Below are 13,975 nucleotides of genomic sequence, written 5' to 3' on the forward strand. Positions count from 1 at the left end.
TCACCTTATGTTCAGACCTTACAGTGGACCAAATTCTTCCGGGTCCACCTAACACTTCCGGCGGTCACGGCGCAAAATAAAAGAGTTGTTTTTGGAGCAGACAGTGAAGGGGTAAAATAAATAACGTAGCCTACTACTTTGAGCCGGTACACAGCAAGCAAGCAAGTATCCACTGTTAGCCAGGTCAGATAACGTTATCGTCGACAATGACGAGCACTTTCTTGTAAAACATACCTGGACTCCAACAAAGAAGGCTTCGGATAGTTTTCTCTCCTCCGAGGCAGCGCGATAGCAGCGCGAGCCATTAACGTCAATAAAGACCCGCAGACGTTAACGTAATTCCCTGGAATGCGAGACTTAACGAGCCAGTTACATGGCGTTGCATTCTTAGACATTGCCGTTTGCTTTTATTTGGTATGTTACATACAATTGGCTAAATTATTAGTTAATTCAGAGTTAGATGATATTGGAGCAGTGCAGCCATTTTTTATTTTATTTTATTATTATTTTTAGCCGGAAGTCGTAGGACGGCCACAGAACCGGGTCAAATGGGCGTGGCTACATAAGGTGAATAGACTGGGTGAAGAGTTGGGGCCAGATCGTCACACAGAACCAAATGAAATGTGAGTTCACGTGACGGGCTGGTTTACCAGGCTACTGGATTATAACCAAATCCAGTACCTTTTACAAGTTTTAAAAAGCTGCAATTTGACGGAAACCACTTCTTGGCAATCACTTTTTGGGACAATATGTATTGATAACATCAAACAGGGACACTACAGCGGTCCATGAACATGCCTTTTCTACAAGCATGATAGGGAGTAAACGGGTTCATTCATATTGTCACCAAAACACACGTTGGATCATAAATTGAACCTACTGATCTGATTTTGTGAATAATCAATGGTTATCGTTCACATCAGTGGCGGCTTGGACGCTGCCGAAAAAAATGTGGGCGTTTCTTTTTCTCTTTTGCAGTTTGAAGACAGATTTAGAGGAATATCTCATTTTAAACTAGCATTAGGATTAGACTGGTGATGTCATTATTCAGTTTTAACCATCAATAATTGTTCCTTTTCTCATTATTTCATTTCTCAGAGTAAATACTGTATATTTATTTCGAGATTTTTGTCAATTATTTGTGCTGTTATGGTTATAATTAGCCTAGTTACTCACTTCTACACTATCTTAGATTGTGTTACTTATGGATGGCATGGAATTATAGTGAAAATAGATGATCTCCCCTTTTTGCTGGGGACCCCACTTTGAAAACCACTGGCTTAGGCTAGAACTGTTGCGAGAAGGTTTCAGGATTTATCTCTATGCATTAGGCTGTGATTACTATTTATATAAATCTATTTATTCACATAGATTCATGATATATTATGGTATACAGCCTACCTGTGACATCAATGTTTTGATTAATCTGTGCCAGTACCGACAATGTAGCCTATTACTGCATGACTGATCATATGATGTCATTGTAATCACACTCAGGTGTGCTTTCACAAGACAGGTGTTGTCCATTCAATCAGCCCACCTGTCTTTATAATGGCTGTCTTGCACTGTTTGTATGAGACTTGACAAAGGCTACGGCCGAAACTGTTGTCAAATAACGTTAAATTACACTGTATTGCATCTGGAACCAGAGTGTGCCTTCCCCTGCACTATCAACATACTTGTTTAGTTACATTCCAATTAATCAACTTTGGAGCGTTATTTACCCCCCTTCCCGACATGCTAGGTTGACATGCTTCGTCCCAATCGATCCCTTATTTCTTCTACTTTCATATGGTATAAAGATTACCACTCACGCTTTAAAAAAGGGGGCTCGCAGTCAGCGATTCTTTTGCGAGCCAAATTCAGTTTAAAAATGTGGGAATTTAAGGTTGCGGGTTTAATTAGGAAGAATGACAACATGAAACATCAATACAACAAAAATAGCGCTGCTCGGTGAACCATTTCCACGCCGAATTTAATAGAAGGCCCAGATAACTTGAAATCAATTGACTTACTTGCATATCCATGCCGTCTGTAGTGGAACCGCTGCAGCCGAGACATTGCAAATATTCCAGTTTTCTGACATTGCAAATATCCCAGTATCCCGCCGTAGCGCGGCCCGCAACTCGAAACTCGTTTTGGCTCGTAATCCAATGCAACGACTGTCTGGCTTGTGAACACTTACTGCTTGATAAAAAGTAAATAAAAACAAGGGGGAAATATAATATGCTGCTATACGCAATCAATATCAGGGATATATATATATACTGTATATGTACATTTAAAAGATTGTACTTGTATTTGATTATTTGTTATATTATTATTCTTTATTTTATTATTTTTATTTGTTTTTATTATTTTTCTTTTCATAACACAATTTAAATTATTGTAAAGAAGGGGCAGGGCTTGATAAGTCTTTTACTTCCCCCTGTCCCTTCTCGAACAGTTATTGAACTGACCTTGGAAAAGGTCTTGTCTATTTACCTGTTTTTGTTTTTAAAACAGTTTTATGTTCTTTGTTCGAGACAAATAAAAATCAAATCAAATCAAATCACTCATTGCGTTCCTGGTGCTACTGTCCATACCATCCTCAATATACTCCCAAACCTACTAACTTCTCTCCCGTTGTCCATCATCCGTATTATTGTCCACGTTGGGTCCAACAACACCTCCCGCGATCAGTCCGAGCAGACCAAGCAAGATTTCAATCACCTCCTCACATTGCTTAAATCCTGCGGTAAATCTGTTTTCATCTCTGGCCCCACCCCCACCTTCCTCCATGGTATAGCCCCTTCCAGAAAAATCCTCAGTCTCCACACCTGGCTTCAATCCTCTTGCAATCAGCTCAACATTCACTTCATCGATAACCTCAACCTGTTCTGGGACCGCCCCTTTTTCTTCACATCAGATGGAATTCACCCAAACAAACTAGGATCTAATGCCCTCACTGCCAACATACACCATGCGGTACACTGCGCATGCGCACCCCCGGAATTACTAACTACTCCACAGCCACCTCCCCCCCCCCCCCCGCTACCCCCCCTCATCTTCAGTCAACAACTATCTCAACCTGATCACAGCAAATCTCCCCTGTCCTGCTCCCCCCTCCCCATTATTGCACTGTTTATCTCAACTCCGCTCCCCCCCCTCCCCCTGCCCCCCCCTTCACCTATAGCCAACATCTACCTGAACACAGAAAGACCCTCCCCCATTACTGCTCTACCTATCCCTACTCTGCTCTGCCCTCGCCCCCCTCCCACTTACCTTCACCCTGCCGTAATTTTTTCTAAAGAAGGCATTAATATCAATAACCTCATATCCATTCCAGTTAGCTCCTCCCCCTCCCCCCCTCCACTCTGTAACAACCTTTTTAACATTGAGGGAGGTCTCTGGAACTGCCAGTCTGCTGTCAATAAACCGGAAATCATATCTGCCCACGCCCTTTCTCTGTCACTTCACTTTCTTGCACTCACTGAAACCTGGATCACCCCTGAAAATACCACCACTCCTGCCGCCCTCTCATCTGCATTCTCCTTCTCCCATACCCCCAGACCCTCCGGACACGGGGGTGGCACGGGCATTCTTATCTCCTCCAACTGGTCTTACTCTGTCTCACCTCTTTCCCACCTTTCTGTTTCTTCCTTCGAATCCCACTCCGTCACTATTACCCTTCCCACCAAACTTATCATAATCATCATCTACCGCCCACCCGGACCCCTCGGCACATTCCTCGAAGATCTCCACACCCTTGTCTCCCTCTTTCCCGAAGACACCCCACTGACCCTCCTGGGAGATTTTAACATGCCCCACTTAACTCTTCTCTCTACCCCCTTTCTCAACTTCTTTTCATCTTTAGATCTGTCACTATCTTCCTCCCCTCCCACCCATAAAGCCGGTAACCTCCTTGACCTCATCTTCACCCGTTCCTGCTGTATCTCCAACCTCTCAGTCACCCCTCTCCACGTTTCTGATCACTTCTTCATTTCCTTCTCCCTCCCAATCTCCCCTCCCACCTCTCACCCTCCCCCTTCTCTCCCCATTTCCTCCCGGTGCAACCTCAAATCTCTCTCACCCTCATCCCTATCCTCCGCCACCCTCTCCCTCCTCCCCCCACCGCCGATCAATTCTCTCTCCTATCCCCTGATGAAGCCTCCCTCACCCTCATATCCTCTCTCTCCTCTGCCCTTGACTCCCTCTGTCCACTCTCTACTAAACCTGCCCGCCCCTCTCCCCCTGCACCCTGGCTCACTGAACCTCTCCGCACCAACCGCTCCCGACTCCGCACCTCAGAAAGGACATGGAAAAAATCTCGCAACCCCAATGACCTCGCCGCTTATCACCTCTCCCTCTCCAACTTCACCTCCTCCATTTCTTCTGCCAAATCCTCCTTCTACATTTCCACTATTCAATCCTCTGCTTCTAATCCCCGCAAACTCTTCCAGACCTTTACGTCCCTCCTCAATCCGTCTCCTCCGCCCCCTCCCTCTTCCCTTTCTGCCAACGATTTCTCCTCCTTCTTCATCAATAAGGTCGCTGCCATTAGCTCACATCCTGCCTCCATGTCATTCTTCTCTCCCCTCTCCTCTGATGATCTCCTCAAAATCATTCTTTCAGCCCGTGCCACCTCCTGCCCCCTAGATCCCATCCCCTCACCCCTCCTTCAGTCCATCTCCCCTGACATTGCTACCTATCTCACCTCCCTCATCAACTCCTCCCTCTCCTCTGGTATTTTCCCCTCTGCCCTAAAAACAGCCATAATCAAACCACTCCTCAAGAAACCGTCCCTCGACCCCTCCGCCATCAACAACTACCGCCCCGTCTCCCTCCTCTCCTTCATCTCCAAATCACTCGAACGCACAGTATCTGGTCAATTATCCTCTTATCTCTCCCTTCACAACCTCTCCGACCCCCTTCAATCTGGCTTCAAACCTGCACACTCCACTGAAACAGCTCTTCTCTCTGTCACCTCCGCCCTTCACTCTGCCAAAGCTTCATCTCTTTCCTCCGTCCTCATTCTTCTTGATCTGTCTGCCGCTTTTGATACCATCAACCACCAAATTCTACTGTCCACCCTATCCGACCTTGGCATCACCGGCTCTGCACTTTCCTGGTTCTCCTCTTACTTATCTAACCACTCTTTTCAGGTCCTCTGGAGAGGAACTCTTTCGGACCCCTGCACCCTCACCACGGGTGTCCCCCAGGGTTCTGTCTTAGGTCCTTTCCTCTTTCTTCTCTACATGAGATCTTTGGGTCACGTCATTTCCTCTCACGGGTTCTCCTATCACTCCTACGCAGATGACACACAGCTCTATCTCTCGTTCCCCCCCTCGGACTCTCATATCTCTTACTGTATCTCTGCCTGCCTCAAAGATATTAGCAACTGGATGTCTTCTCACCATCTCAAACTCAACCCTGACAAAACCGAACTTCTCTTCTTCCCCTGCAACGACTCCCCCCTATCCGATCTGTCCCTATCCATCGACAACACTCCCCTCCCAATCTGCCAAAAATCTCGGAATCACCATTGACAACCAACTATCTTTCTCTGCCCACATTACAGCAACGGCACGTTCCTGTAGATTCTCCCTCTTTAACATCAGAAAGATCCACCCTTTTTTAACCTCAGAAGCAACCCAAATTTTAGTTCAGGCCATGGTTTTATCTCGTCTTGACTACTGTAATGTTCTTTTAGCCGGTCTCCCCTCCTCTGCCATCCAACCCCTTCAACTCATCCAGAATTCTGCTGCCCGCCTTGTTTTCAACCAACCCAAATTCTCCCACATCACCCCTCTCCTCCATGACCTCCACTGGCTCCCCATCCTGTCACGCATCAAATTCAAAACCCTTGTCCTCACATACAGAGCTGTCCACTCAACTGCCCCCCAATACCTTCAACCCTTGGTCACGTTCCAAACCTCTCACCGCTCCCTCCGCCCCTCCACTAGCACAAGCCGTCTCGCCCCCCCTTGCTTCGCGGGCTCAAGGGCCGCTCTCAAGCTCATCTTTTTTCCTGTCTCGCCCCCAAATGGTGGAACGAGCTCCCCCCCTTGGTCAGGACATCAGAATCTCTCCCCATCTTCCGCAATCGGCTAAAAACTCATCTCTTTTCTCTCCATTTCACCTCCCCCTAACCTTCCCTCTCCATCTCCCTTACATGCTGCCCACGGACCTTCAACTGTCTGTTTGTTTGTTTTTTGGTTCTTTTATTGTATTTATCCTTTCATTATCTCTGCTTTCCACTATGTATGTTACATGATCTATGCTTGTTATTTTCTGTATGTACGTCGCTTTGGAGAAAGGCATCTGCCAAATGAAATAAAGTAAAGTAAAAGTAAAGCAAACTATAGTCGTCAGTAAATGTCGTAAATCATTCCTGTCATGGGTCATCACAGCAAAGTGGATTTCACTTCCTACTTGATTCAGCGTTGAGAGACACATTCATCAGTGGATGATACAATGTCAATCTTAGCAATCTATCCAATCAACAACCAATTAGGTTGAATAAATTAATTGTTTGGTATTGATTGGTGGGGGCGGCTGAATCTGATTGGTTGAAAAACATCACTCTCACATCGTTCTCTGTGAATTGCAAGTGTTTTTCAACCAATCATATTTTTGCATTAGATAAATTACCAAATAAATAAACGCCCACAGGGGTAATGTTTTTTTACCTACCCCCTGCAGGCTGGGGCCAGACTGTCTGCATGGAGCTCTCCTTTCCATCAGTCACTGTTGTTGAAGCATTTTAAGAATATAATGAATGAAAAAATGAGCGTCTGCACATCAGAAAAAACACATTTGATTGATATATATATATATTTTTTTAATTGAAAATATTATTATACAAAATCCACCATCTAATAGAGGAGGACCATCCTCCCTTGCCTCACTGGAAACCCCCCCCCCCTGGTTCACATATATGCTCAGGTGCCTAATGGCTAGCCTATTAGAGTTCACAAGCTGTGTGTAATGGCTCACTGTATAGAGGCCTAAACATCCCTCTTTGATGTTACCAGTATATATTACAAATCTGTGCACATGGTTTACTAATCCATTGGCACAGTTAAGGGAGTAAATTCTAATAAAACCGTGCCCACTGTTTTACTATAGTGTTTTTGTATCTGGGGGCCTCCACAGTTCTCCTTATTGCACTATGTTTATAGATTAATGATGCTGCTGTGTTGCATTCACTCATTTAGCACAGAAATGTGCCAATTGCTTTTGTTCTTATCAATGGACTAGTTTTATAGAGAAATCGTGAAATACTAGGTGCGATGGTGCAGTGTGCTGCCTGCCGCGCCGCCCGCGCAACACTCCGCTGCGCCACCCTCTGCCGTGGTATCTCTTTTTTCACCTGTTGTATGTATCTACAGGTAGATACATATAAATGTGCATCTGATTGATTATGACTAACGGCCATTTTCTCTTCTCTCATCAACGGCAGCTCCTGTCTCTAAACCCTCCATCTCTAAACATTGTGAAGCTGATTTGTCCTCCTGTGTTCTGACCTGTGAAACAAACACCCCAGCGGCTGAAACAGTCACTTACACCTGGTGGAAAGACAACATAAAGGACTCACCCATGAGCTACATGATTATTACAAAGGTACAACTACAGCAGAGCTAGTGTTTGTCCCCCTGTCTTTTTGGCTGATTCGTTCTGACCATGTGTGAGTTAATTCATGTCCACTGGCAGTGGGGTAATTTCAGCCAAACCCAAGGTATGGCAAGGGACGGAAGGGGGGGAGTTGGGGTCGGGTCGTATGGGTGAGCCATTTTTGGAAATTAGTTGTGCAATAGTCAATTTTGGTGACTTGTTTCTGTTTAATTCACTTTCACTTATATGACAATAAGTATACCCTAGGGTTGAGGAAGTAACTGGTATGTGTTGGTAGACTATGGAAATTGTAGCCTAACAAAGAATCCTTTGTTGTTGCAGGTTTGTTTATTTATTAAATTAACTGGGTTTAACTACATCATCCTAAATAACCTACATTAGCATGAACGGTATTGATATCTTCATCATCTAGTCAGGTTAACTATGTTTTTTCGTATTTTCTTTTTCGAGATTTGCAAAACTATGCATTTTTGGAATCGGCAGAGTATGGACAGTCCTTGAAACTTTGTATGTAGCCATTTGGGATGCCGATTTTTTTTTTAATTAGGACGCAGTCTGGATAGATTGGCTGCCATCTTGAAATTTTTGAAAAACATTTGAAAATCTTCTCCCCCCCAACCGTAAGTCCAAATGACACTAAAATCGGCATGGATGGTCGATGGTCGATGTTATAATTTTGGTTTCACATTTGGTTCTACAATTATGTATTTTACAGTGGCCATATTGAAAATCCAAAATGGCGGCCATACAGGTGTCTGTGCAAATGCCAACATTGATTTTCACACTCTCCATGCTTTAACGATTCAAAAACTGTATAGTTTTGCAAATCTCCCAAAAATTTGAACAAAATTATTTGTCAACCAGTCCCTCCAGGATTTCGCAGAGTTTTTTTGTGATTATTGTGATCATAAATGCTTGATTTTGCGACGGCTTTTCTCAAAATTTGCGATGCAATTTGCGACATTTTATGTGATTTTTTTGCGGTAAAATTGCAGGAACTGGCAAAAATTGCGGAGTTGCAGAACATTTTTTGATTTAATTTTTTATTTTCCTCCCTTCATCGTTTCTCTTCTCCTTTCTTCCTCATCCTCAATAATTATATTATCACTTTGCCTTTTCTCATACTTTTTGCTTAGTGCTTCATATTTTTCCTCTTATCCTTATTTCCTCTTCATGCCTTCCCTTTCCTCCTCATCCCTTGTTCCTTGTTAAATATTCAAACTACTAGACCCTAAGCTACATATGCCACGTGTGTGTGTGTGTGTGTGTGAGTGTGAGTGTGAGTGTGTGTGTATGTGTGGGTGTGTGTAGGTGTGTGTGTGTGTTATATATTAGGCATTGGTAGATTTTTGTGTGTGTGTGTGGGTCTCAAATGCTTCGCGCTAGCAAAGTGGCTGTCCAGTGACGATTTCCGTTTGTGTTCCTCCACGACAGTGGAGGACAAATAGTTTGCCTCTACTTTCATGCAAAACATTAGTTAATTGTTTTGCGGTTATTTTTGTTGGCAAATGTGAGGGGTTTGCCCTCCTCATCGCAATGCGATGACGTGTTACGTTACGTCTCGTACTCTCGTCACTTCCTATTGTTGTCCCTCGTTCCCACAGCAACCAGACAAGATGACAGCGCCCTAAATTCAAGCCCTGCAGGGAGAGCAAGTGGTGACAGGAGTGAGTGAGAAAAGGATAAATTATTGGTGTTTAACTCATTGAGTGCCAATGACGACTAAAGTCGTCAATTGAAAAAGTAACGTTCAGTGCCAATGACGACTAAAGTCGTCAATTGCGTTTTTTGACGGTGGGATGTGGATCAAAGCCAGATCCATCTCCTGTAAAATTTTGGGGCATGTTGAATGTGTATAACCTATTTTACCGACCCATTAGGTGGCGACAGTGCTCTCCAGATTAGAGAAAGGCCAGGAGAAAAGAGAGAAGTCATGAGGAAACGGAAATCGCATCAATATGCATGAAGCATAACGTTAGCTGTGCCTGTGAACAGCAGTCATCTGCTGCCACAATTGAGCCCCTTCGTCTCCGCTGCGATAGCCCCTCCATATGATTTAGTTGCCGACACCAGCAGCTTTCTGAAAAGTTACATTATTCTCAGCTGGGAGCCGGCGACACGATGTGAAAAAGCGGGGGGATGCAGCGCACTTTTCAGTGCAGACAGAGCAAACGCAGAGCAAGCAGCAGAGCCCCAGAGACACTCCCACGGAGGAGGAGGAGGGGGGTGGGGCACGCAGGGCAGTATACAACCATTGACAGTAAACACAGACCCAGTCCCAGACAGCAGCAGGCTCGATAGACAGAGAGACAGGCAGCTGGGAGCCGACGACACGCTGTGAAAAAGCGGGGGGATGCAGCGCACTTTTCAGTGCAGACAGAGCAAACGCACAGCAAACGCAGCAGAGCCCCAGAGACACTCCCACGGAGGAGGAGGGGGGTGGGGCACGCAGGGCAGTATACAACCATTGACAGTAAACACAGACCCACACAGCAGGCTTGATTGACAGAGACAGGCAAACAAGCTATCTGATGCCCACCAGCAGTAAATCAAGACCAGCAAGAAGGTGTAGGGTCTGCGCACGCAGGGGCCAGCGCTGCTGGTTGCAGCTAAAAAATATTATTTTGCCAAACTAAATTCCTTTGTTTTCACTGTTTTATTGAAGGAAATTATTTTTGAGGTGTCACATCAGAAAATATTAGCTTCAGAGTCAGTCATGTGCTTGAAATGCTTCATTTCACAAAAGGCTAATTAACTCAGCTTCTAAATTGAAACGTGTGTTTTTGCTCAAATCCACCTATCTTCTCCGGCTGATAACTAAAGAACGGAAAATGATATCAATAAACTTTTTTTTGCTGATGATAGAAGAGAGTCTCCTCGTTCTTTGTGCGTGTTCGGTGTTTACATAGTAATATCACACAATATTCTGTGGGCCTCGAGAAATCACTAAAAACGCTCTGAAACTCTGGCACTGGGAGGTCCGTTCTCCAAAAGTGGCTGGCACTCAATGAGTTAAGACTGAATAATGACATCACAACTGTTAATTTAAAATGAGTTATTCCTCTAAACCTGACTTCAAACATTTTTCCGCGCCGGTGAGTCAACCTGAGGAAGCGCATGCCTTCACTCCATCAGCACATCAACTTCCACACAAGGGGAGAACGCACACTAGACCAGTGTTACACGAACATCAAACACTGCTACAAGGCGACCCCCCGCCCCCCCTTTGGCAGATCGGACCACGCCTCCATCCTGCTCGTTCCCAGGTATCAACAACAGCTCAAGCGACACCCCCCGGCCTTCCGAACCACCCACTGCTGGTCAGACCAATCAGAGGACATTCTGAGAGACTGCTTCGACCAAACAGCATGGGAAGAGTTCAAGGCTGCAGGAGACCTGGACGAGTATGCAGGCACAGTAACAGGCTTCATTCAAAAATGCACAGAGGACATAATCCACCAAAAAATAATCAAAATAATGCCAAACCAGAAGCCCTGGATCAATAGTGACGTCCGGGCAGCCCTCCACGCCAGGACCACCGCCTTCAACTCCGGAACACCAGAGGAATACAAACAGACAAGATATGCCCTCCGAAGCACTTTAAAAAGAGCACGGAGAGAATATGGCAGGCAGCTGGAAGCAAAACTGGACTCAAACAACCCCAAACACCTGTGGAGAGGACTCCACGCTGCCACTGACTTCAAAGGGGCAAAACAGCAAAACAACAACGAGTCACCCACCCTGCCAGACGAACTCAACGCGTTCTACGCCAGGTTCGACCCCTCTGCCAGAGCGCCTCCCCTCCTCCCCCCCTCCTCTCCCACCCCTCTCCTCCTCTCCTCCCCCCCATCACCCCCCCCACCACCCCCCCCTCCCTCCTCCTCTCCTCCCAACCCTCCCCCCTCCTCTCCTCCCCCCCCTGCCACCTCCTCTCCTCCCCCCCCTGCCACCTCTCTCCCCACACCACCCCTCCCCTCCTCTTCTCCCCCCCCTGCCACCTCCTCTCCTCCCCCCCCTGCCACCTCTCTCCCCCCACCACCCCTCCCCTCCTCTCCCCCCCCCCCCACCACCACCACTCCCCCCCTCCGCCCCCCCACCACCCCTCCTCTCCCCCCCACCTCCCCTCCCCCCCACCCCTCAGCACCCCCTCCCATCCCCACCTAACCACCAACCCCCCCCACCTCCCCCCCCCCACAGACCCAGACCGCCCTCTCACCATCACTGAGGAGGAGGTGCGCCGCTCGTTCCTGCGTATCAACCCTCGCAAGGCGGCCGGCCCGGACGGCATCCCTGGGCGGGTCCTCAAGGCCTGCGCCCACCAGCTGGCAGGCGTATACACAGACATTTTCAACCAGTCTCTCTCCCTCCGACGAGTTCCCTCCTGCTTCAAAGCAGCGACAATCATCCCCATTCCCAAGCAGCAGAAAGTGACCAGCCTCAACGACTGGCGCCCAATAGCCCTCACACCAATAGCCAGCAAGTGCTTTGAAAAGCTGGTCATATCAAAGATCCGCCCCACACTCCCCCCGGACCACGACCCGCTACAATTCGCATACCGGCCCAACAGGAGCACAGCGGATGCAGTAGCACACGTGCTCCACACCGCCCTGTCCCACCTGGAGGGGAAGGACACTTACGTAAGAATGCTGTTCGTGGACTACAGCTCAGCATTCAACACCATAGTACCCTCCAGGCTGGTATGCAAGCTCAAGGACCTGGGACTTAACACAGCAATGTGCGACTGGATCCTGGATTTCCTGACAGACCGCCGCCAGGTGGTGAGGGTGGGCAACCTCACCTCCTCCCCACTGACCATCAGCATAGGAGCGCCCCAGGGGTGCGTCTCCAGCCCCTTCTGGTATGACCTCTACACCCACGACTGCGTGGCGACTCAAACCTCTAACACCATCGTGAAGTTTGCAGACGACACAGCAGTCGTGGGGCTGATCTCGGGGAGCGACGAGACGGCCTACAGAGAGGAGGTGGGGGCCCTGGAACAATGGTGCCAGGACAACCACCTCTCTCTGAACGTCTCCAAGACCAAGGAGATCATTGTAGACTACAGGAGGGGGGGGGGCGCACACCCCCCAATCACCATCAACGGCACAGTGGTGGAAAGGGTGGACAGCTTCAAGTACCTGGGAGTCAATATCCACCAGGACCTGACATGGGCCGGCCACACCGCCACTGTCGTCAAAAAGGCCCAACAGCGAATACACGGACTCAAGCGCCTGAAGAAATTCGGGCTAAGGAAAGAAATCCTCAGGGACTTCTACAGAGGCACCATTGAAAGCCTGCTGACTGGCGGCTTCACCACCTGGTACGGGAACTGTACCACCATGGACCGCAGGGCGCTACGGAGAGTGAGACGCGCGGCACAGCACGTAACAGAATGTGAGTTGCCAGATCTGCATGAACTGTATAAACAGCGGTGCCTCAGGAGGTCCCTGAAGATCATCAAAGACACAAACCATCCCCACAACAGCCTGTTCTCCCTGCTACCCTCAGGGAGAAGATACAGGGTTCCGAAAGCACGCACAAATCGCTTGAGGAACAGTTTCTTCCCGCAGGCCACGAGACTCCTTAACATACACAAATAGTGTAGTAGCCGCACTGTACCGTACTGTAGCTGCTACCACTACGTATGTCTAACGTTTAATTGTATGTTTAATAAGGAATATGCTATTTGCACCTGTATGTCAAATACGCCGAATTTAAAAGGCCGAGTTTAATTGTATGTTTAATAAGGAATATGTTATTTGCACCTGTATGTCAAATACGCAGAATTTTAAATGTTTAAGCACGTCTAAAGTATGCACCCGACACGTGCACCTATGTGCAGTGAATATGCCACTGTCTCTGACTTGTCTTATCACTATACTGCCTTATGCTTGTTGTGTCTCTTGTTGTTTTTGCACCCATATGCCCTGTTATATTTGTTATATTTGTACTATTTGCACTATGTTGTAAACGGAGTCCACAGCACAAGAATTTCACACGTGATACTTGTACCATGGAGTGACAATAAAAATCTTGAATCTTGAATCTTGAATCTTGAACGGGTCCGGCTTGGCTTTGGGACCAGGCGCTGCTGGAACCGGATCGATCATGTTCGTCACGGGTTTGACTAGGCAATCCAGGTTCGCCCTGCAGCAAGGCGAGCAGTGCAGCGCGCCGAGGGGCGTTTCAATGGCGTTTTTCCTCTCTACAAGGAAGCGCGTTTCTCTGTTTTTCCTCCTTTCCTCCTTCCTAATTTCAAACAACAGCTGCGGTATGTGTTTGATAACGTGCTGTCGGCTTGACTTTGAGGTTAGGGACGTGAAAACATGTCACAGGCTGGGGAAGTGTTTGAACTAAG

The 13,975-nt window shown here is 47.2% G+C and overlaps 1 protein-coding gene across 1 annotated transcript in view; it reads left to right on the forward strand.

The window, feature by feature from the left end:
- LOC310782184 (NACHT, LRR and PYD domains-containing protein 3-like) overlaps positions 1 to 13,975 on the forward strand; it is a gene marked incomplete at its 3' end in the record, with an annotated part of 174,355 nt that overhangs the window by 12,173 nt on the left and 148,207 nt on the right. The window contains exon 3 of the mRNA XM_083642870.1: positions 7,445 to 7,605. Coding sequence (XP_083498996.1) covers positions 7,445 to 7,605 — 161 coding nt within the window. The remainder of the gene's footprint in view (positions 1 to 7,444; positions 7,606 to 13,975) is intronic.

Source organism: Poromitra crassiceps, assembly GCF_964638095.1.
Source record: "Poromitra crassiceps genome assembly, chromosome: 9".
NCBI classification, from domain to species: Eukaryota; Metazoa; Chordata; class Actinopteri; order Beryciformes; family Melamphaidae; genus Poromitra; species Poromitra crassiceps.